Source organism: Protomyctophum bolini, assembly GCF_963924005.1.
Source record: "Protomyctophum bolini genome assembly, chromosome: 2".
In the NCBI taxonomy this organism is placed as follows: Eukaryota; Metazoa; Chordata; class Actinopteri; order Myctophiformes; family Myctophidae; genus Protomyctophum; species Protomyctophum bolini.
Window position 1 is genome coordinate 18351392 of NC_137863.1, and position 21747 is coordinate 18373138.

General features: G+C 45.3%; 1 protein-coding gene across 2 annotated transcripts in view; it reads left to right on the forward strand.

Annotated features, from left to right (window-relative positions):
* The window catches only part of adamts9 (ADAM metallopeptidase with thrombospondin type 1 motif, 9), an 81483-nt gene that overhangs the window by 16539 nt on the left and 43197 nt on the right, over positions 1-21747 (forward strand). For both annotated transcript variants that reach the window (XM_080782404.1, XM_080782405.1), the window contains exons 11-22: positions 655-759; positions 3495-3640; positions 4340-4521; positions 5682-5818; positions 7185-7302; positions 7904-7999; positions 11311-11477; positions 12175-12304; positions 13803-13929; positions 14994-15207; positions 16131-16286; positions 18397-18558. In XM_080782404.1, the coding sequence (XP_080638530.1) occupies positions 655-759; positions 3495-3640; positions 4340-4521; positions 5682-5818; positions 7185-7302; positions 7904-7999; positions 11311-11477; positions 12175-12304; positions 13803-13929; positions 14994-15207; positions 16131-16286; positions 18397-18558 (1740 nt within the window). The remainder of the gene's footprint in view (positions 1-654; positions 760-3494; positions 3641-4339; positions 4522-5681; positions 5819-7184; positions 7303-7903; positions 8000-11310; positions 11478-12174; positions 12305-13802; positions 13930-14993; positions 15208-16130; positions 16287-18396; positions 18559-21747) is intronic.

Genomic DNA, 21747 nt, shown 5'->3' on the forward strand with positions numbered 1-21747 from the left:
TACCTATGGAGTCACCTTCAGGGCAACAATGTTTGATGATGACTGTAGTTGGAAGTTACATCTGTCAAAAATCATTATATAGTTGAGAGCACGTCTGCTGTGGAATTAGTATCCCTGGCCTTTTCTCTACTCAACCTGCATCCCAGTGGAAACGGTGGATATGGTTGCTAGTACTAGTGACAGAACTCTGTCTTTGTTTTGTTTTTGTGTGGTCTCTTTGGAGGGAGAGGGGGGGGGGGGTCCTCACAAAAGACGAACGGTTCTTTTATGGTTCTTTTATTTTTATTTATGGATTTATTTATTTTTTAGATAGATTTAAAAGGATTAGATTTACAATTAGGTAAAGATTCTGGGATTAGACATTTAGAGGTTAGGTTTATTAGGGGTTGGAATTTTGAGTGAGTCGTGGCACATGATTATTTACATTGTTGCGTACGGTGCCAGTGTCATGCACCGAGAAATAGCAAATCTACACGTGAGCTTGTAGATCTGCTATTGTTTGGGTTTACAGTTCTAAGAATGCATTGATAAAATTGTTGTCCTAAAATGTCGGTGTCATATACAAGTATAGTAATGCAAACCTGTGTGTGTGTGTGTGTGTGTGCGTGTGCGCGTGTGTGTGTGTGTGCGCGCGTGTGCGTGTGCGCTCTCCAGACCCAGTGTCGCAGACTGTGGTGCACCAGTCCGGAGGGCGCCCAGAGGGGCTGCAGGACCCAGCACATGCCCTGGGCGGACGGCACTGACTGCTCCCCTGGAAAGGCAAGTATACCTTCAAACCTCCGACGCCACGCAGGAGACAAATGACAGGCTGTTGTGTAGGAACACGACAGACACACAGGAGACGGCAGAGACAGCAAATGGATTGGAACACAGTTGTTATGTTAAAGCTTTTTAGAACAGTGGCTCTCAAAGTGAGAGTGGTCCTTGAAGGGGTTGAGTAACATTACTTTAAAAAGGTGTTCCGTTACGTTACAGGATTACGTTCTGAAAAAAGGTCGCTACCGGCGATTAAAACCGCTCTGCTATGGAGTTTGGTAAACACAAAATCTTAAAAATGCAGCGGGCGCCCGCACAAACTGGAACTGTCATCAGGGGTGAGTGCTACCTGTAAAAGGAACATCACCACACTCACGTTCACTTGAGCTTTCGTCTGCTCTCTGTTGTATTTAGCTACAAAGAGTTATACTCTGGTCTCTGTTGTATTTAGCTACATAGAGTTATACTCTGGTCTCTGTTGTATTTAGCTACATAGAGTTATACTCTTGTTGGCCATGCACACCTACCAGCTACTATGATTCTCCTGGACTTTTTCCACAACAAAAAGCTGGTGTCATCTCAAACAAGGTCCCTGTATAAACATACAATAGAAAAACAATCCTGGTCCTGTGTCTGAAACCGTTCGCCGACCGGTTCCGACAAACAATGTCTTCCTGCAGGGAGTGGGTATAGCCGCACCCTGAGAAAGACATTGTCTGTCAAAACCGGTCGGCGTCTAGTGGCATTTTATTTTTAATATTTATGTAGTAGTCCTGTCATATTAAAGGCATCGACCAAATTAGTAGGGACATGTTTGACAACAGCAGGGTGGGCATCATAATCCTTTTCTGAAACTAGGCTCGATGATGCCATCAAGGACACCGAGATAGAAATGGAGAACTACACCATAAATCATCAGATAGGATAGAGATGGCAGTGGAGGTGCAGTCTGTCTGTGTCAGTCAGAGAGCAGGTATTGGCTTCAACGTTCGGTCCGATATGGACAACAAGGACATTGAAGCTGTTTGGCTTGACATCAACCTCCCCAAAACCCTTCTTGGTTGGGGCTCGGTACCTCATGGTACAAGGGCATCGCCAAGTCACTGAAGACAAAGCTGCAGACCTCCTAAAAAAATAATCTTCATCATCATCATCACCTTTATTTATACTCGGCAAGCCCTCATTTTCAACGTAGCCGAGGTTACAATACACAAAATACAGTCAAAAAACAATACAACACAACATTATAAATCAGGATAAATTACAAAGGAACTTTATACAGAACAACCATCAGTAAAATAAATCAATTGAAGCAGGAGCAATCACAGTGAAAAATGTTCTGGAGCATTCCTTTGAACTGACCGAAGGATGGCAAGGAGCTCAGTTTTAAAGAGTTTTGGATCTTGTGAGGTTAATTCTAAAAATGGAAGCCCCATCTTACCTCCGCCCACTTCAGTAGCATGGGAAGGCTCAGAGTGGAGGAGAGAGTATCTCATCTCTCAATGTGTCTGGTCTTCAAGATCCTAGATGCTTCTGTCTGTCTGATTTGTGTGATCTCACAGACAGTTTTTTTTTTGTTACTCGTAATCACAAAAGGATCACTCACAGCCGGCATTTTCTTAAAAAAGTGTTCAGGAAAAACCTTCCTGTCTCTGGCCTCCAAAAAATCCATCATAATGACACTAACGTAAGCTACACTAATTAAACATGAAGTGGCATGACGATTGTGTCCACATCCGTGTCAACGCTTGGGGAAGGAATTTGTTTTGCTTTGGAGGCCTCGTATGTATACAAACTAGGTTATTATAGGGCCGTAATGGACTTGGGGAGGGAGGTGGGGAGACAAGCTTTTGAATGGTGGGGATTTGCTGCTTGGTGACTGGGCTTATAGTCTAGCCTTTTAATTAGGTCTTATATCGCAAGCCTGATGTGACTTTAAACCTCTGTAGAATCTCAAGCTCTAGGGGTCCTCAGACACACGCACGCACGCATGTGCACACTCACACGCCTCAAACTAAGGGCGGTTTACGCCAGTGTCTGATCCCATTCTATTCATTCTACGAGGATACTGTACCACCCTCAGAGTAGTGTTGGGTTGTAACAGTTGGATCCTCTTATTACCCACTCTGACAAACAGACCCAAGAATGTATTTATTGACCATGTGCATACATTCTTCTCCGTTCCTTCTCCTCTGGCCAGACAGATTTTGTTCCCTTTTCTTTTCTCTCTCTCTCTCTTTCCATTTGCTTGGCCTGTATAATTTCTCCCAGATTAACATCAAAGCAGAGTGTGAGACATGTGAACAGATAGATGTAGCCGCCAGAAGCTTTTCATGTTGCTCGCTTGGGTCTTCATCCACTTCCTTCCTCTTCTTTCTTTCTCCATCTCCTTCTTTATTGCAGCGGTTGGAGAGGATGTATTTTTATTTCATAGAAAGCTTCATACTAGACAATTATCCACTTACACCCTCAATACCTCGAAAGCGTGTGCTTTGTCTTTCCCTCTCCCTTTGTTACTTTCAACTCTTTTTCTGCCAATCACCTGCTCCCCTCGTCACTGCTGATGAACGTTTCTCTGTCTCTGCTCCTGTCCACTGCAGCACTGATGAACGTTTCTCTGTCTCTCTCTGCTCCTGTCCACTGCAGCACTGATGAACGTTTCTCTGTCTCTCTCTGCTCCTGTCCACTGCAGCACAGATTAACGTTTCTCTGTCTCTCTCTGCTCCTGTCCACTGCAGCACTGCAAGCACGGCGCGTGCATCGCCAGGGAACATGACGCCCTGCCCGTGGAGGGGGCGTGGGGTGTGTGGAGTCCGTTTGGCACCTGCTCGCGGACGTGCGGCGGCGGCATCAAGATGGCGGCGCGCGAGTGCAACCGACCCGTGTAAGCATGCGTGGAGCCTTCTCTTTTCTCCCTTTGTAGTTGCGCATATCTCCTGGACCTTGTCTCCGTTTGTCTCTCTGCCCTGCCTGCCTTTTAGTCAATGTACCATAGATCAAGGTAGCATTCCTTCCATAGCTAGCGTTTAGCAAAGCTTTCTGACGACGGAAAAAAAAAGATCTAACAGGGGTGATTTGTGGGTAAACATTGGGTCATGATGCCTTTGATATCCTGGCTAGGACGGTCAGTGGGGGGAGGAAGCGTGTAGATCTGTGGGATAAAGAGCCAGGCAGAAGTACTGGGATGGCCAGATGAATGAATGGATGGATCGTGGGATGGATGATGCTTAGTCAGTGGTTCTCCAACCTTTTGAGTGCCAAGCACCCCCAAATTGATTTGTATTTGGCCAAGGACCGCCCCCATCTGAAAAGGAACTCTTTGAGAACCACTGGCTTATATTATGCATGCTATTTAGTCAGATGCCAGGTTAATTTGTTTACTTGGCATCCTGTAGTTCTATAGTTTCAATATAGTTTCAATATATTCCGATTTAGATAGATAGATAGATTTTTAGCATAACTTTTGACTGCTCTAACTGTACTGTTAACACACTTAGTGTGTATGATTGATTGATTGATTGATTGAGTCAATCAACACATGATCAGATCAGTGCATTGATCGACCCCCCCCCCCCCCCCCCAGGCCCAAGAACGGAGGGAAGTACTGTGTGGGGCGAAGGATGAAGTTCCGCTCCTGCAACTCGGAGCCGTGCTCCAGGATGAAGAAGGACTTCCGGGAGGAGCAGTGCACCGGCTTCGACGGCAAGCAGTTCAACATCAACGGTCTACCTCCGGACGTGCGCTGGGTGCCCAAGTATAGCGGAAGTGAGGACCAACCCCCCCCCCCCCCTCTTCTTCCCCTTCCTGTCCCTCGTCTCAGACCCCTACAGCGTGGTATTAATAACCACTATAGTCGAAAGGGCCTTTCTGTGTGGAGTTTGCATGTTCTCCCCGTGTCATAGTTCTAGAACCACTGCCCTAGCGCCCCTCCTTCGGGCCGTGTCATAGTTATAGAACCACTGCCCTAGCGCCCCTCCTCCGGGCCGTGTCACAGTTATAGAACCACTGCCCTAGCGCCCCTCCTCCGGGCCGTGTCATAGTTATAGAACCACTGCCCTAGCGCCCCTCCTCCGGGCCGTGTCATAGTTATAGAACCACTGCCCTAGCGCCCCTCCTCCGGGCCGTGTCATAGTTATAGAACCACTGCCCTAGCGCCCCTCCTCCGGGCTGTGTCATAGTTATAGAACCACTGCCCTAGCGCCCCTCCTCCGGGCCGTGTCACAGTTATAGAACCACTGCCCTAGCGCCCCTCCTCCGGGCCGTGTCATAGTTATAGAACCACTGCCCTAGCGCCCCTCCTTCGGGCCGTGTCACAGTTATAGAACCACTGCCCTAGCGCCCCTCCTCCGGGCCGTGTCATAGTTATAGAACCACTGCCCTAGCGCCCCTCCTCCGGGCCGTGTCATAGTTATAGAACCACTGCCCTAGCGCCCCTCCTCCGGGCCGTGTCATAGTTATAGAACCACTGCCCTAGCGCCCCTCCTCCGGGCCGTGTCATAGTTCTTAAGTGGTTAATCTTTGAGAATGAACGGCGAACACAATGTCAAGTCTCATTTGGACAATTTCTTTAGGACTTCAAGTTGAGCTGGGAGTCAATAATCCTGGCATTGAACTGTGGCATTGATAATAAGTATAAGCCTTGCCGAGCCATCTCCTGTTTCTGTAGTGTGAAGCGGCTTGATGGTACAAGTACACCCACTGGACCTGACGCTAGTATGTCACAGGGACTTACCCCTTGATGCTGAGTGCCAAGCAGGGAGGCATTGGGTCCCATTTTGCATTGTCTTTTGGTATGACATATGGGGATCGAACCCCAACCTCCGCAGACACGCTAACCACAAGGCCACTGAGCTGGTGTGGTGGCATCGATGGCTATCAATGAATTCTGTCTGTGTGTCCGTCTGTCTGTCTGTCTGTCTCGTCAGTCCTGATGAAAGACAGGTGCAAGCTATTCTGCAGGGTGGCCGGCAGCACGGCCTACTATCAGCTCAGGGACAGGGTCATCGATGGCACGCCGTGCGGACCTGACACCAACGACATCTGTGTCCAAGGCCTGTGTAGGGTGAGCATGACGCAGCCGCACTATCAACCCCAGAGATACCTACCGCATTATTATCAAATAATAATATTAGCCAGCCACACAAGTAACACGAGCAACAGTACAGTATGCCCATGGCCAGAACGGCATGCTGCCATAACTGTATATGTATCATATTGTTGCTGTCGGACAGAAATCTCTTATCTTCTAGGGTTTTTTCTTTCTTCGTAAATGAACACGCCTACTTGATCACAATACTGCGTCACACAAAAGCATCAATGGTAGCAGAACTGCAAGCTTGTCGATACCTTGGCCATTTGTTAATAGACGGTCGTGTTGTGAGCTTGTAGATCTGCTAAGTTTTGCACATAATGTTAACCTGTGAAATGGGACATTCTACATGATGAGACTACTTTTACTTTTGGTACTTTTAAGTAGATTTTGATGCCAATACTTTTACTCAAGTAAATTTTGATTACCGGACTTTTACTTGTAGTTGCAGTATTGATACTTTTACTTTTTCCACCACTGGATGTTTCCACCTGACAGATATGTGTGTTTATCTAAATAAAACCCAAAACTGATTCATGGCAGCGTACGTTGTATGTACGTACGTACATGCATACGTACAGCTGGCCTAGTTACTTCATAAACACCTCCTCATAAAGATCCACATCTCTTCATCCTCAATGTTCTGCACTACAGCCAATTACACATGGAACAGCTTGGATGGCATTTCAAGGGTGGTTTTGTGAGGTCTGAATTCATTTCAGATGTGTGTCAGAGATATGGGTATAACTCAATAATCTCTTGTGTAACTATTTCCGAGGGTCATTGGGTTTGATGAGTTTTCTTTTTCTCTTTCTTTTTTTTCCACCCTCTTTTCCAAGAACAACATTTCATAGGAAATTAATAAACACATAGGCTGGCTTAGTGCCAGCTGCAGCAGGGGTTTGTCAATAAACAATCGTTGCTGTTGCACTTATTGCAAATCAATTCTGTAAAACCTGTATAAATCTGTATTTCTATAAGAATAGACGTGTGGACACCCTTTTTTTCCCCCTAACCAGAGCGGTAAAATAATATTAACATGTACTGTTACTTTTGACATAGTAATGTTCTTATTAGTACATTTATTTCCTTAATTTTATAGGTATTTAATTGTCACTTTAGAAATGTGCAGATACCCTGGCACATTTAAATGGTAAATGGTGCTTTTAGCTGCATTACATTCACCCATTCACACACGCATTCATACACCGATGGCAGAGGAAACCATGCAAGGCACCAACCTGCACATTGGGAGCAATTAGGGGTTCTCCCTACTTCTTCCACTTGTCATTTATTCCTTTCCTTGTTCATCCACTACCCCCCAACCCCCACCCCACAGCAAGCGGGCTGTGACCATGTGCTAAACTCTAAAGCCAGGAGGGACAAGTGTGGCGTGTGTGGAGGCGACAACTCTTCCTGTAAGACGGTGCAGGGCACCTTCAACACCGTGCACTATGGTGAGCTTCTGTTACAGCAGAGGGTGTGTGTGTGCGTTATCGTGATTCCTTTGTGATGCGACTATTTGGTCAATTTGATATTAAAAAGGCCTTAAAAGTCCTTAAATTAAATTGTCACTTTAGAAATGTGCAGATAGCCTGTATACACTTATACTGCATGTTGGTTTGTTTACTGTTGAGTGAGAAAACAATGTTGCACATTAAGCTATAATCATCTGTGGACCAGTTGAAGAAGCACTGCTCCATAGCATAGCAATTACCACTCATTTAAAAAAAAAAGAAATCACACCTGTGTGAACTGAGTGGTGCAACTCCCCCCCCCCCCCCACACCTCTCTCTCTCTCTCTCTCTCTCTCTCTCTCTCTCTCTCATTAGCAGGCAACAGTGCAGCACTATCCCTCTCTCTGTTTCTGGCACAACAGCGCCCCTACTGGTACTCATAGTCATATACTGGTGCTCATTAACCAACACATACATAGGCACACAGATAGGTGAACACGGACATTGCTGTTCCTTGGAGAACTGCATGGGGAAAAATATCACTCAATCAAAATAACAAAAGCAACTTAACAACAATCCATGAATGTATGTCGTTTTGCAGGCTATAATGAAGTGGTGCGAATACCCAGTGGTGCTACTAACATAGATGTGCGTCAGCACAGCTACTCAGGGAAACCGGAGGATGACAACTACCTCGGTAAGAGACTCCGTGGCCCGGCCAAGCAAACCGTTTCACCTTATAACTTCACCTTTTTGGATGGACTTTAAAAGGTGTTGTTGCAAACGGTCACTTTTTTATGTATTGTTTTTATTTCCATGAAACCTTAATTTTTTTTTGCTGGGGTTCAAGTGGTCCAGCCAAAACAAACGACCCTGTCGGGTGGAAACCTCATATGTCCAAACCTGTTGCTTTTCAGGATTCAAGTAAAAAAATGGCAGATCTGCAAGCTCAAAACAACTTGCAGAAACTTGACGCTTGCAGATAAATTTTTTATACTTTTAAGATAAGAGATTTCTGCCCGACAGCGACAATAACAATGTTGTCTCTGCCAGGTAGACTCTGCCATCTGAACACATTTCGTAGTTGTGGGGCAGAAACCTCTTATCTACGGACCCCCATTTAATGGCATTTCTATCTCCGGGACCCCCAATTTATATTGTAAAATAAATGTTAATTTAACTCTGAGAGTGTACAAATGGAACCAAATGGATCCGTTATGGTTATAGTTATGGTTATAGTTACAGACCCATAAGGGTCCATTTGGTTCCAAACTATCATTTAGCTGGGGACCCCCTGGAACTCCCTCCCGGACCCCACTTTGGGAACCACTGCTCTAGCAGACAGACAGACAGACAGCTGGCAGCTACCAGGAGGATGCCAAGCAGGATGAAAAGCGAGGGAGTTGACATACACGCTAACACACTCTAATGAGAGAGGCCTCTAGGTACAACCATTCCAGTCAGGTCAAAGGGTTTTCTGTTTGTATGGGTGTTGGGTGTGTCATGCTTACAATGCATGACTTTTTGGCTCGGTGTGTGTGCGCACGTGTGTCTGCGTGTGTGTGTGTGCGCAGGGCTTTGTTTTGCTGTGTCAGCTATTAGTGTTAAATGTCATGCGAGGCTACGATGGGAGTAGCCATGATGATCTTAATACGGTAATGAGCTTGATTTCCCTTGGGGTATCATTCCAAGGAGGTCAATAGGTGTGTGTGTGTGTGTGTGTGTGTGTGTGTGTGTGTGTGTGTGTGTGTGTGTGTGTGTGTGTGTGTGTGTGCGCGTGCGCGCGTGCATGCATGTGCGTGTGCGAGTGCAAATGAATGGGGTAGCTGGGTGGGTGTGTTTTTGGGGTGTGTGTGCCGTGCCCGTGCTCTGCAAAAGAAACTGACACTGCAAAGTCAGAGTGCTAATTTAACATTGAGAGAGTGTTAAGAAATGGTCCCCTTATGCGTAGATATTTACACTCTCAGATTCTAAATTGAGACCCAGGAGTTCACAGCGTGACTGCAACTTGTTTTTTGTGTGTCATTTTGTCATGCTTCTGTGTTAACCTTAAGCGGGAGATTTTGCGTTGTCTATTCAACAATAACAGATATACAAGCTCACGGTTCACCGTGTCTGGGGTGTTTTGGAAATGTGTGTTGCGTGACGTGAGTGTGTGTCAGAGGGTGGGGACTGACCAAACGTGGGGGGGGGGGGGCGTCTATTTATTTATTTATTTGGGGGGGAGGGAGGGGGGACGACGACTGGTCCCTGTGGTCACATTAGCGTGATGTGTGAAATGACAAGGAAAGGCAGGAAATTAGCTCCATAATCGCATTATGAATGAGCAGGCAGGCTGGCTGCCAGACACTGCAGGAGGGCTCCTGTGTGGGACTGACTGCTCCAGAAATGGAGGATTATTATTATTTTTTTGTCCCAATTAGGCTGATTTAGCTTTGCTTATTGTATGCCTCAGGATTCAAATTCAAAAATAGCAGATCTACAAGCTTCACCCCGGATTTTGAGCTTGTAGATCTGCTACTTTTTGATGCTTTTTGTGGGACGTTGTAGTGTGATCAAGTCTACTGAACACCAGTCACTTCTTGAGGTCTCACCAACAAAGCTAGAAGACCCGGGCGGGAGCCTCAAACTGTGGAACGAGCTTCCATATTTACAAGAGACTCTTTCCAACTCCCAACAGACATGCAACGGACTAGCATTTAGTTCAGTACAAACTAGTCGGCAGATGGAACATTGTTTTTTCACATGCTAGTAGTCTGAGGCGCCGGAAGTGTCAGATGTATTTCCCCGAGATACGTTATTTTTCGACCAATCACAACACTTGTTTCATTCACAGGGAATGTAAACTGATTTGTATAGCAGCAACGTCCTTGGGCGATTTCCGGTACTTCCGTTAAACCACTCAGCCGGCTAGGTCTTTCCCAGCGTGGTCTGCAACTGCGTTGCCATTGTTGCCAGGTCTGCTTATTATAAGCGACTTTGGCCTTGTTTTCCTCCTTGTAATAGGGCTCAAGTCAAGTGGTGACAGTGGTCGCTTCTTTTGGTCTTGTTTTCATGGACTGGTCGCTTGTTTTACTCGCACCAAAACAAAACCCACATACCATTTTTACCTAGCTTTGCTTTGGAGTTGATCGATTGGTATTGGAATTGAGAGTTGAGATTGTGAATATGGTATCTGAGGTTGGGCAATATGCCAAAATCTTCCTATGGGCCATTAATCTGCCCCAAAATGGCAGATTGACGATATATTGGCGCTATAAAACCAATAATGTGAGAACAGCTCCCCAGTCCTTTAAACCAGTTATATTTGAGTGAGAACAGCTCCCCAGTCCTTTAAACCAGTTATATTTGAGTGAGAACAGCTCCCCAGTCCTTTAAACCAGCTATATTTGAGTGAGAACAGCTCCCCAGTCCTTTAAACCAGTTATTTTTGAGTGAGAACAGCTCCCCAGTCCTTTAAACCAGTTATATTTGAGTGAGAACAGCTCCCCAGTCCTTTAAACCAGCTATATTTGAGAGAGAACAGCTCCCAGTCCTTTAAACCAGAGTTATATTTGAGTGAGAACAGCTCCCCAGTCTTTTAAACCAAAGTTATATTTGAGTGCAGTCAGGTAGAAAGAGTGATCTTGAAAAGAAAGTCCTAAGCGATGTGGCTCCTTATCGTCTCTGTCAGATGGAAACCTCATAAACTGTTACTTCTTGGATTCAATCAAAATTAGCAAAAGTAGCAGATCTACAGGCTCAAAAAGTGTTGCTTTGTGCCACATTATGATCTTGTGGATCTGCTACTGTTGTGTGATGCTTTGTGTGTATGATCAAGTAGGGTGTTGATTTACAATATATAGCCACTGTTGTAGATATTCTATTTTCAATGCGCAACACTGCTGACTTCTATGGAATCCAAATGACTGCAAACAGTTGACTGAGAATCTCAATACATGCATGCTTCACCATGGACTTTTATTTCAGAAAGATTGATATTCTTTCTCTTCCTCCCTTCCGCGCTAGCTGTTGCAAAAAGTCGTGGAGAGTTCCTGCTCAATGGAGAGTTTGTGGTCAGCATGTTCAAAAGGGAAATCAAAGTGGGCAACGCTGTCATTGAGTACAGCGGATCTGACCACGTCGTCGAGAGGATTAACTGCACCGAACGCATTGAGGAGGAAATCATTGTCCAGGTAAATGCTTCCTTCATTTTTCATAATCTTTATAAACCAACCAACCATCTGTCCATGTTCAAGGTCGCAGGGGTAATAGTTCCAGCAAACAGCTCTAGTCTTCCCTTTCCAGAACAACATAAGCAACTTCCTCCTGGGGGATCCCAGGAGGCGTTCCCAGGCCAGTGTGGAGACGTAATCCCCCATCTGGTCCTTGGTCTGCCAAGGGGTCTCCTCCCAGTGGAACGCCTCCCTAGTATACAGTAGGTATACGTACTAATAGATGCCCGAACCACCTAGGCTGGCTTCTTTCCAAGTGATGGATCAGCTGTTCTATATATAATAAGCCAGCCACCCGTCGGAGAAAACTCATTTCGGCCACAATCATATTATTTCGGTCATGACTCACACTTTATTACCATACTGTAGGTGCACAGGAATGAAGATTGCTCAGTATGCTGTATCTTTTCAGGAACGGAAAAGCTATTACAACACAGGTCAAGGTCACGTTACAAGTGGTGTATTATCACATTATCACCAAAAGAATGTTGAATGGACTGCAAAGGTTCCACTCTACTCTAATCAGATTGAATTTACTTCACATGCCATAACATAACAGAATCTTTGCCCTGGAAAAACGACAGCTCATGATCTTAAACGGTAATATGCAGTAATATATAATGCAAATGTTCCCTTTTTCATCCTCTGTACGCTGCAGGTGCTGTCAGTGGGGAACCTCTACAACCCAGATGTCAGATATTCCTTCAACGTCCCCATAGAGGACAAGCCCCAGCAGTTCATCTGGGACGTGTATGGACCATGGCAGGAGTGCAGCCGCCTCTGCCAAGGTGAGAGGGGCACAGAAACAGAAACACTACCTGAATTTCAAATAAGGGACGCAGAGAAAAAGATCATATCTCACTGTATGTCATTGCTGTCGGGTAGAAACCTCATCTCCATATCTTAACTTTTTGTGTATTTTTTGGGGGTAAATTACTACCTACTTGATCATAACACAGCGTCACACAAAAGCATCAACATTTGTTTGACCTTGTAGATCTGCTACTTTAGCTACTTTTGAAAAAAAAGTAACACTTTTGGACATAAAGAGGTTTCCGCCCGACAGAGACGATATGTACAGTTGTTTTGTATGTTATATGACAAGCTGTATTATAGTTTATGCATAAGCTGTTTTAACTTGTGGTTCCCCCACAAAAAACAAGGAATAAAGTTTGTTCCTTATCAGTTCAATAAGTTTCCAAATAAGGGACAATAATAGTATTTCAAGGGACGGTTGAGAACCCTATAGCATGGAGGTGGCGAATGAGGAATGACCAATGAGGGGCGAAGAAGATGAGAAGGGAGAGAGTTTTCACAGAGGAGACATGGGAACAAAATCTGCAGATTGACCTGACAGGTCTACGTCAGGTCAGACCACCATCGGTTTTGGAACCGTCCACAAAACTGTGTATACAGCTGTGCCACCCGCTTGTGCCCCTTTTCAGTGTCACTGAGGACGTTCTTCTCGTCACTCTCGCGTGTGTGTGTGTGTGTGTGTGTGTGTGTGTGTGTGTGTCTGTGTGTGTGTGTGTGTGTGTGTGTGTGTGCGCGGCGTGCGCTCGTGCGTGTGTTACAGGTACACTCGAAAACCTCTCATGTGTTAAAGAAACCGAAAAAGTTTTTTTTCTTCATTCAGCACCAGGACACTTAAAAGGGACCCAAAGGTTTTCTCATAGGTTTGCGGCAGATCGGGTTAAACAACTAAGCTGTTAAAGGGCCTCAACACCTCCGCACTGGCCTGATTTATGACGGCTCTCTTGCCAAGCGCCGAAGCCCTGCTATGCTCTCCTGGCGCTGGGGCTGTAAAACTGGAGAACGTGCGGTACAGACTAGAGACAAGAATCCGTTTCTAGGAACTTACTGTACTCTCTCGCCTTAACTGCAGGGCAGGAGGGGTCTTCAACAGGGGCTCCGGGACCAGTAGGGGTGTTCCTCAGAGTTATTACAGGGGGGCTTCCAAATCCCAAATCTTTGTGTGATAGGATCTATTTTTTAACATTAACCATCCCTATAAGAGCAGAGGAACTTTGGACAAAAATAGCAGACCTACAAGCTCTACATCGCCTTAACTCAAACGGAGTTGGCTGAAGCAGATCGTCGGTGCCTCTCGTGGCTCAAATCCGCTTTTGATGGCGTACCTCCGTCGTTTTTAACTTTGTCTTTTTGCAGACTCCAGGAATGCAGTACTTCCGCATTCCTGGAGTGCGGAAGTCCCGATATGCATTTTGGGGAGTGAGAGTGTGTTTGTTGCCTTGCCTCACCCTGTTTTTCTTGTGTCCTTCACAGGGGAGCGCAAGCGTAAGATCCTGTGCAGCAGGGAGTGGGACCGGGTGGTGGTGTCAGATCAGCGGTGTCACGGCGCGGCCAGGCCGCCTTCCATCAACGAACCGTGCAACACGGAATGTGAACTCAGGTGGGTTGTTATGGAAGGAGGTAGGGCCATTCTTTTGGTAAAGAATTACTTCATTGAGTTAAACGACAATGTTTCGAACTTTATAGACTCAGGTGGGTTGGACATCTGCCGCAGTGGTTCCCCAAACAGTTTTAGCCTGTGACTCAAAAGAGCAATTTGATGTCTCCCAGTGACAGTATCTATCAGTCAGTCTCTCTGTCTGCGTGTCCTGCCACACTATCCTCCTTCCAGGTCTTTCTTTATGATCCTTCCATGTTATTTCCATCACGGCTTGGATTAATGTTTTAATTGGCTATAGACATGGCATTTTATGCCATTCTGAGCATAAATAAGACTAATAGCCCCGTACCACGGATTATCATGTATTCTGTTTCCACAATGAGAGGCCTATGGATGCTAGCCGTGGAAGCTAACCGAGGCAAAAAAAAAGAGTAAACATTTCTTCTAAGTCCCAAACGTTCTCGAACTATTTCATGTCAGGGACCCCCAGAATTATATGTAATCGGCCGCCGACCCCCATCTGAAAATATGTTGTTCCAGCGACCTCCCACCAGAAGCAAAAGAAAACGTTTGCTCTGAAAGAATATATATTCAAAGATTTGTGCCACATTTTCACGATTTTTCAAAAATAGCAGATCTACGTGCTGTGAGTTTGTAGATCTGCTATTTTTCAACAGCTAAAGTATAACATAATGCTTAAATCACCAAAAGGGGTTCCCGGGTTAATCAAATCTCGTGTTTCTCGTGGATGGCCCACATTGGCCCAGGTGACGTTAAATTCATTAATACCTTTCCATGAGAGATCTCGAGGATAGCACGGATTGGGTTAAGGAACCAAATGGACCCTTGAACTCAGAGGTTTCACTCTTCAGTTATAGGAGTCCATCCATGGCCTAATGAGGTGTTTCCCAAACCGTGGGTCGGGACCCATTTTTGGGTCCAGAATCTGTTCAATATTTTGTTTCTTTTGGGTCTCAAGCCAAAAGAAAATAAGTTTGTTTGATAACTACCGCTTTTTAGCCTTATCCTGACTCCTACCTGACCTTTGACCCCCCCCCCCCCAGGTGGCATGTGGCCCGGAAGAGTGAATGCTCGACCCAGTGTGGTGAGGGTTACCGCACACTGGAGATATACTGTGCCAAGATCAGCCGCACGGAAGGCAAGACCCAGAAGGTGGACGAACGCTACTGTGCCAACCTGCACAAACCCGACGACAAGGAGGCGTGCCATGGAGACTGCAACCGGCCCGAGGGATGGGAGTACTCCTCCTGGACAGAGGTGAGCTGGACCAAAGATTTTTAATATATTAAGATAGAGCTACTAGAGGCTAAATGGTACACAAACCTTACAAATGGTCTCCTAAGTAGCCGTGGTTTGCTTCTCTCCCGACAGATTCTTTATTATTACAGCCTGCTGCTGCAAAACGTTTTGGCATTGTGACAGTCAATCAAACTTCTTTATATAGAAAGGCATTTATTTTGTGAAAGTGTTGTGAATGATTGTGAATGTGAACGTTCGCACAGTGCGCACTGATATACTGTAGGAGACAAAGTAGATTTACTCCTGATTTGTCTCGCTAAAGAAAGCCATTTTAGTACGAACTACGAAAATCTTGGAAATATTGTGTGGCTTGTGATGATTGGGTCCAATATTTAGGCTAAAGAATGGTTCAGAAGTTGTGTTCATGTTCATTCTCCCATTAGAACGAATAGACTCCAACCTGCTTCCCGTCTCCTAAAATGGTGTGTGCCCACGTCACACAGTCTTGCTATTTTCGTCTTGGGCTGGACTTAAAACTTGTATTATCGCTGTTGGGGCCATATTTTCTCAGTAGTGCACTTTGCTGCCTCCCAGGTCAGGAGTATAGCGCATAATCTGAGTAGATCAGTCGGTAGACCATAAGGTCATGGGTACGATCCTGGGCACTGCCAACTCAGCGTATGAGTAGCATGACTTTGTTGCGGCAAGTCGTGCGGTAAGTACTGGGAGCTGATGGTAGGTGTGGCGCATTGTAACGGGGACGGACTCCCGCACGTGACCGGCTGATACTGACATGATCAACACAGCCCTAAAAGCAGGGCATTCATTTATATTAAAATATGTATATAAAAACGTTGAAATGGAGACACAATGTTTTTGCCTGACAGTGACAATATCATGTAACGTATGTGTGTCTCAACATATACATATTTGCGTTGCAGTGCTCAAAGAGTTGCGGCGGGGGTACCCGCCGTCGAGGGGCAGTGTGCGGGGCTGGCGAGGGAGACGAGAGCAAGTGCAGCCAAAGGGACAAGCTGACCGTCCAACCCTGCAACGAGTTCGTCTGTCCACAATGGAAGACCGGGGACTGGTCTGAGGTCAGTTCAGTTCACAATCAGAATCATCTTTTAATGTCACATCACAGTTTGAGTAAAGCAGTGGGGTCCACATTTTTGTTGTAATGGTGCCTGAGACGAGAGGGGCACAACCCTCGCAGCACAACAGGAAAGGGCCCTGGATGGAGTCTACACAAGAATGCTATGAATGGCATTACACATGGTGTCACATGGACCGGACCACATCAGAAATATGGTCTTCTCTATGGGGACCTACCACGGGTCGCAGACCAAGTCACAGAGAGAGAAGGATGAGGCTGGCAGGGCACCGTGTCAGGCACCCGTAACTAGAGCCAAGCAAACTGACAGAATGGGAGCCAACCCAGGGCAAAGCCAGGAAAGGCAAGAAGCGCACTACCTACATAGATGCATTATTTCCGGGTGTAATCTTCAGAGGTTCTGTGTTGCCTCACATGTTGCGGAAGAGCGCCCTCTATTGTAAACACTGAAAACGCCAATATATGTGAAAATACATGGTGGTCTGTGCGTTGGATTGCGTCAAAATACATTAATGGCAGTCAATCAGTTAAGGTGCTGTTCAAAATCAATAGGCCATGTCATGCAACAAGGAAAGGTAAAAATAATCTCCATATTCAAACTTTTTCTGTTTCCCCTGTACATATACTACAGTAGCGTCACATAAAAAAGTAGCAGATTCGCAAAAAGCTTGTCAATCTGCAACTTTTGCTTTTTTTAAATTTGAATCCTACAACAGTTTTGGACATACTGTATGAGGTTTCCACCCGAGACGATAAGGAAGTTTGAATGTTATGTAGCATGAGGGAAGGTAGTCCTGCATAGGATGACTAGACCGACATAAGGGAAGACATTCCAGCAGTTGTTTTCTCTGTCCCTCTGGGAGGCTAGATGATGGATCGGGGTGCATACTTAGTTTAGACTAGTCATTGGTTAGACATGGGTTAAGGTTAGGTTTAAGTGTGCTGCCCCGTGGGAGGTTAGGTTTAAGCCTTTATGGTGAGGGTTTGAGATAGGTTGTAGTTGTAGGACTAATGACTGGTCTAACCAATGACTAGTCTAAACCAAAAACTGTCTAAACTAAGTACTGCACCCGAGTGAAGCTTGACAGCAGAGTCTATACAATTGTGTATATTATAGTCATCCTTTAGTATGTGAACTAATTTGTACAAAAAAAATCTATAAAGTACTTCTGATGCTTTCATGTGTGGCGCTGTAGAATGATCAAATATAGGGCGTTAATTTAGGCGGGAAAAAAGACAAAACGTTAAAAATAATGGAGATAGGAGGTTTCTTGTGATGGAGACCTGCTGCTGGTGTTTACGTAGCTGCATACACTCATTGTATGCCTTTTCCACAATGTAAACAGGTTTCAGGCGGTGCAGTGATTCTGGGTCAGATGTGAGTGTTGATTATATATACTGTATGCTTTAGTTAGTTTGTGCCCTCCAGTGCAACATCTTACTGGGGGAAACCAGTGTTTTACAGGACTTAACTGCTGCACGGTTTACACGACCTGGACACAAGCAGCTTGCTAGGCTTTGGGCTGCATTCCAGAAATACTTCTCGTCTCCCATGCAGTGCTCCTAAACACAAACACCCCACACTGTACTGTATACGCTCGCAAAAAACCCAAGTGTCAATTGAAACTCCAGAGAGTGTAGAGATTTGGTCCATTTGTACAGTCCCGGATTTTGCAGTTTGCACATGCACTGTACTCACATAATATAAACAAACACTATTGCTCTGCTTTTTCCCCCCTTTTTTTCATTGGCAGCACAATTCCCACCGGCAAAATTTGTAATATTATTATATTGGGTGACGCAATAGCCGAGCGGTTAAGGCACGTACCACATGTGCACATACCACAAGTATATTAAATTATTATTAATTAAATTATTTTTGAAAAAAATAGTTTGAATTAGTTTTTAATTCATGAAAATGTAGAATTTTTCAAAAATGGAACAATGAACAAAAAAAGGAATATTTAGTCGCGACCCATAAATGGGCCCCACGTCGACCCAGTGTTTGGGAACCAGTGCTGCCACTTACTGCTACAGTTTTCAAGCTCCCATGCATGTTAAAAGCGTGTGTGCCTCTTGCCTTCTTTGCGCAGTGTCTGGTGACGTGTGGGAAGGGCTACAAACACCGGCAGACGTGGTGTCAGTTTGGAGAGGACCGCCTGGACGACCGCTTCTGCGACTCGTCCAAGCCTGAGTCGGTGCAGACGTGCCTGCAGCAGGAGTGTGCCTCGTGGCAGGTCGGACCCTGGGGACAGGTGAGTCATATCATCACTACATTGTTCCCATGCTAACACCAGTATCGGTAAAGTAGTAGTAATAATAATAATACTATATCTTTAGTGATGCACCGAATATTCGGCCGCAGAAAATATTCGGCAGAAAATGGCTATTCCATTTGGAACAGTCATAGTCTACAAAATTGACTTTCACTGGGCATCGGACGCCCCCTTTTCATAATCATTGTATATGTTGAATTGAATTGTCTAAATCGTACATTAGAAATTACGTAGTTAGTTATTAGAATACCGGTAGTCACTTGTACGTAAGAATTTAAAGTGAAATGAATTATAGTGGAATTAAATCACTCCTGGCAGACCCAGGCTCTAGGGTGGGTGGCCATCTGCCTCGACCGTGTAGGGGGAAGAAGAGAGACCAAGAGAGGAGAGACAGAGAGGGAGATATATTAAGCAAAAGCAATAATAGCAGCAACAACAGTAAAAACTGTAACAGCTTATGTAGTCCTTGATATTAAAATTATAGGCCTACTGTATACAGTCCCTATGTTTGGGCTGTGTACCACGTTAGCCTCACGTAGCCAGGCTTCATCTGCCTTTTCCATGCATATTGCCCCAGGCAGATCAAGTCTGGCCCCTTTCAATTGTGGGAGGACTTCAAGGCCGAAGTGGTGACAACTCGAGCCAAACATATTCGTCTGGAACCAGGCTATAACCAACCAGGGCCCAGTATACTAAAATGGGGCGGGAGGACATTGCAGGGGAAAAAGAATACTGATAGGGACGAGACTAATATCCGCGCAGTGATATTAGTATTGCCACGCGAGGCTAGTACCACGTAGGCATTGCGTCATTTGTATCATGACATGCCCAATACAAGTCAGTACAATCAGGACGTACTGTATTGTACTGTACGTTAAATTTGTGCTTGCATTCCTGATTGTATGACTCTTCTACTCATCTGTGATTGATGATAGCCATTGGGATGGCAGGTTAGGTCAGGTTGGATAGGACAGAGTTGATACGTTTATAAATCGCCTCTGTCGGGTGGAAACCTTGTCCAAAACTGTTACGCTTCAGGATTCAAACCCAAAAACGGAAAAAGTGGCTTCGCGCCACATTTCAAGCTTGTGGATCTGCTACTTTTGATGCCGGAAAAAACACACAAAAAAAAGTTATAATAAGGACTTCAGAGGTTTCTGCCCGACAGCAACGAAATGTTCAGTTACTTCTTCCACCAAACTCTCCCCACATTGTAGACCAATGCTAGGAGGACACACAGATTAAGCTGAGCTCGACATTTGGCATTGTCCTCCATATTCAACTTGCCTGTTTAGACAGATAGCCGGTCCTGCCAAACAAAACAAGCATGCTGCAACCTGTGTAGTCCAACATACGGTAGCATGTGTGTCGTCTGCGTCGCAGGTCTGGTTAAAGCCGTGTAGGCCCATGTCTAAAATGTAAACGTTTCAAAATAATAATAATAATAATCATAACGAGTCATAACTGTCAGGTGAAACAAGCGCTGTCTCTGTTGTACATCTCCCCCCACCCCCTTTTTCACTCGCTCCGCGCAGCATGACTAGGTCGCTACTGGAAGCACTATAGTAGCCTCACGGTTGTTGCTTGTGGGCAGCCAATCAGGACTAGGTCGTCACTATGACTAGGTCGCTACTAGAAGCACTAGTGGTCAGAGTCAGACTCCCATTGGCTAATTTGGCTTAGGCAGTGTTTCAGAGTATGGGGTCGGACTCCCATTGGCTTAGGCGGCGTTTCAGAGTATGGGGTCAGACTCCCATTGGCTTAGGTGCCGCCAATCATGACTAGGTCGCTGATAAAAACGGGTCTGTTGTATGTCAGGTTTCACCTGACATAAAACTGTGTTCCAATGGATGTGGTTTTGTTTAGGTTCAGGTTCAGGTTCAGGTTTATTTGTCATGTGTATAGATACAGAGTATAAATACAATGATTTTTTTTGTTGCTCAGAGCACTCTCAGTCTTACATACACAGGACATAAACAACATCTATAGTGCAAGAAAAAGACAAAAAAACAGGAAAAGAAAAGTGCAAGTGAAGTGATAAAACAGTGCAATACAGTTCAAGGTCAGCTGTTCAGCAGCCAGACTGCCTGGGGGTAGAAACTGTTACTGAGACGGGTGGTACGAGATTTGATGCTCTGGTAGCGTTTTTTGGAAGGGAGTAGTTTGAACAGGGTATTTGCGGGGTGGCTGGTGTCTTCCATGATGTTGTGGGCTTTTTTCATACAGCGAGTGGTGTAGATGTTATGGAGACTGGGTAATTCTGTGCTGCCGATGATTTTAGCTGCTGTTTTAACGGTCCTCTGCAACCTGTTGCAGTCCTGAGCGGTCGTGTTACCGTACCACACTGTGATACAGCCAGTTAAGACACTTTTAATTATACAGCGATAAAAGTTCATGAACTTTTATCATGAAGGAAATGTAATTTTGTCCAATCTAGTATTGTGTCTTCCTGCTCTTCCGTTGAGACATTGTCTCACCTAGACACAGGATCTGACCTGATGGTCAACATTCAGTTTATCCCCTGAGCAAGCAGGGGATAAACAGCTATCCAGCGCACCAATGCCAGCGCTGGCGCGGTTCACAAACTCCTCCCCCGTCTGGATAGCTGCATAACCTCAGCACTCCGGGGTAGAAGAGGAAATTTACACGGTGCTGCTTCAATACTTTTCATTGGTTACAAGATTGGCTATTTTTGCTACCTTTGCGTGACACACTTGCACGACCGAGCGCGAACTTACGAAGAAAACATTTTAAAAATCTATATGGAGATACAAGGTTTCTGCCCGACAACCATAATGCGTACAGCATATAATTATACTACCAGTAAGACGCCTGAGGACGAGAAGCGACCTCGCCCGAGGTCATGTGCACTGGCAATATATGGAGTGTGTCTTGAGTGTACAGGGTTTGATGAGGTTAGATCAACATATGGAATGTCAGAACAGGTCAGCTCCGTATATGGAGATCTGGGGGGGGCAGTGTCTTGGGTGTACCATGATCATTGATCACTGATTTACTATCATCCCTGATGATGTCATAGTGATTTCACAGGACCTGGGCACAATATATGGGGGCTTTTGTATGGGGATTTTGAGTGATATACTGGACGGACAAAAAACGCACGATTCCATAGTTAACTGCGACATTCCGCCGATAATTATCGGCCAT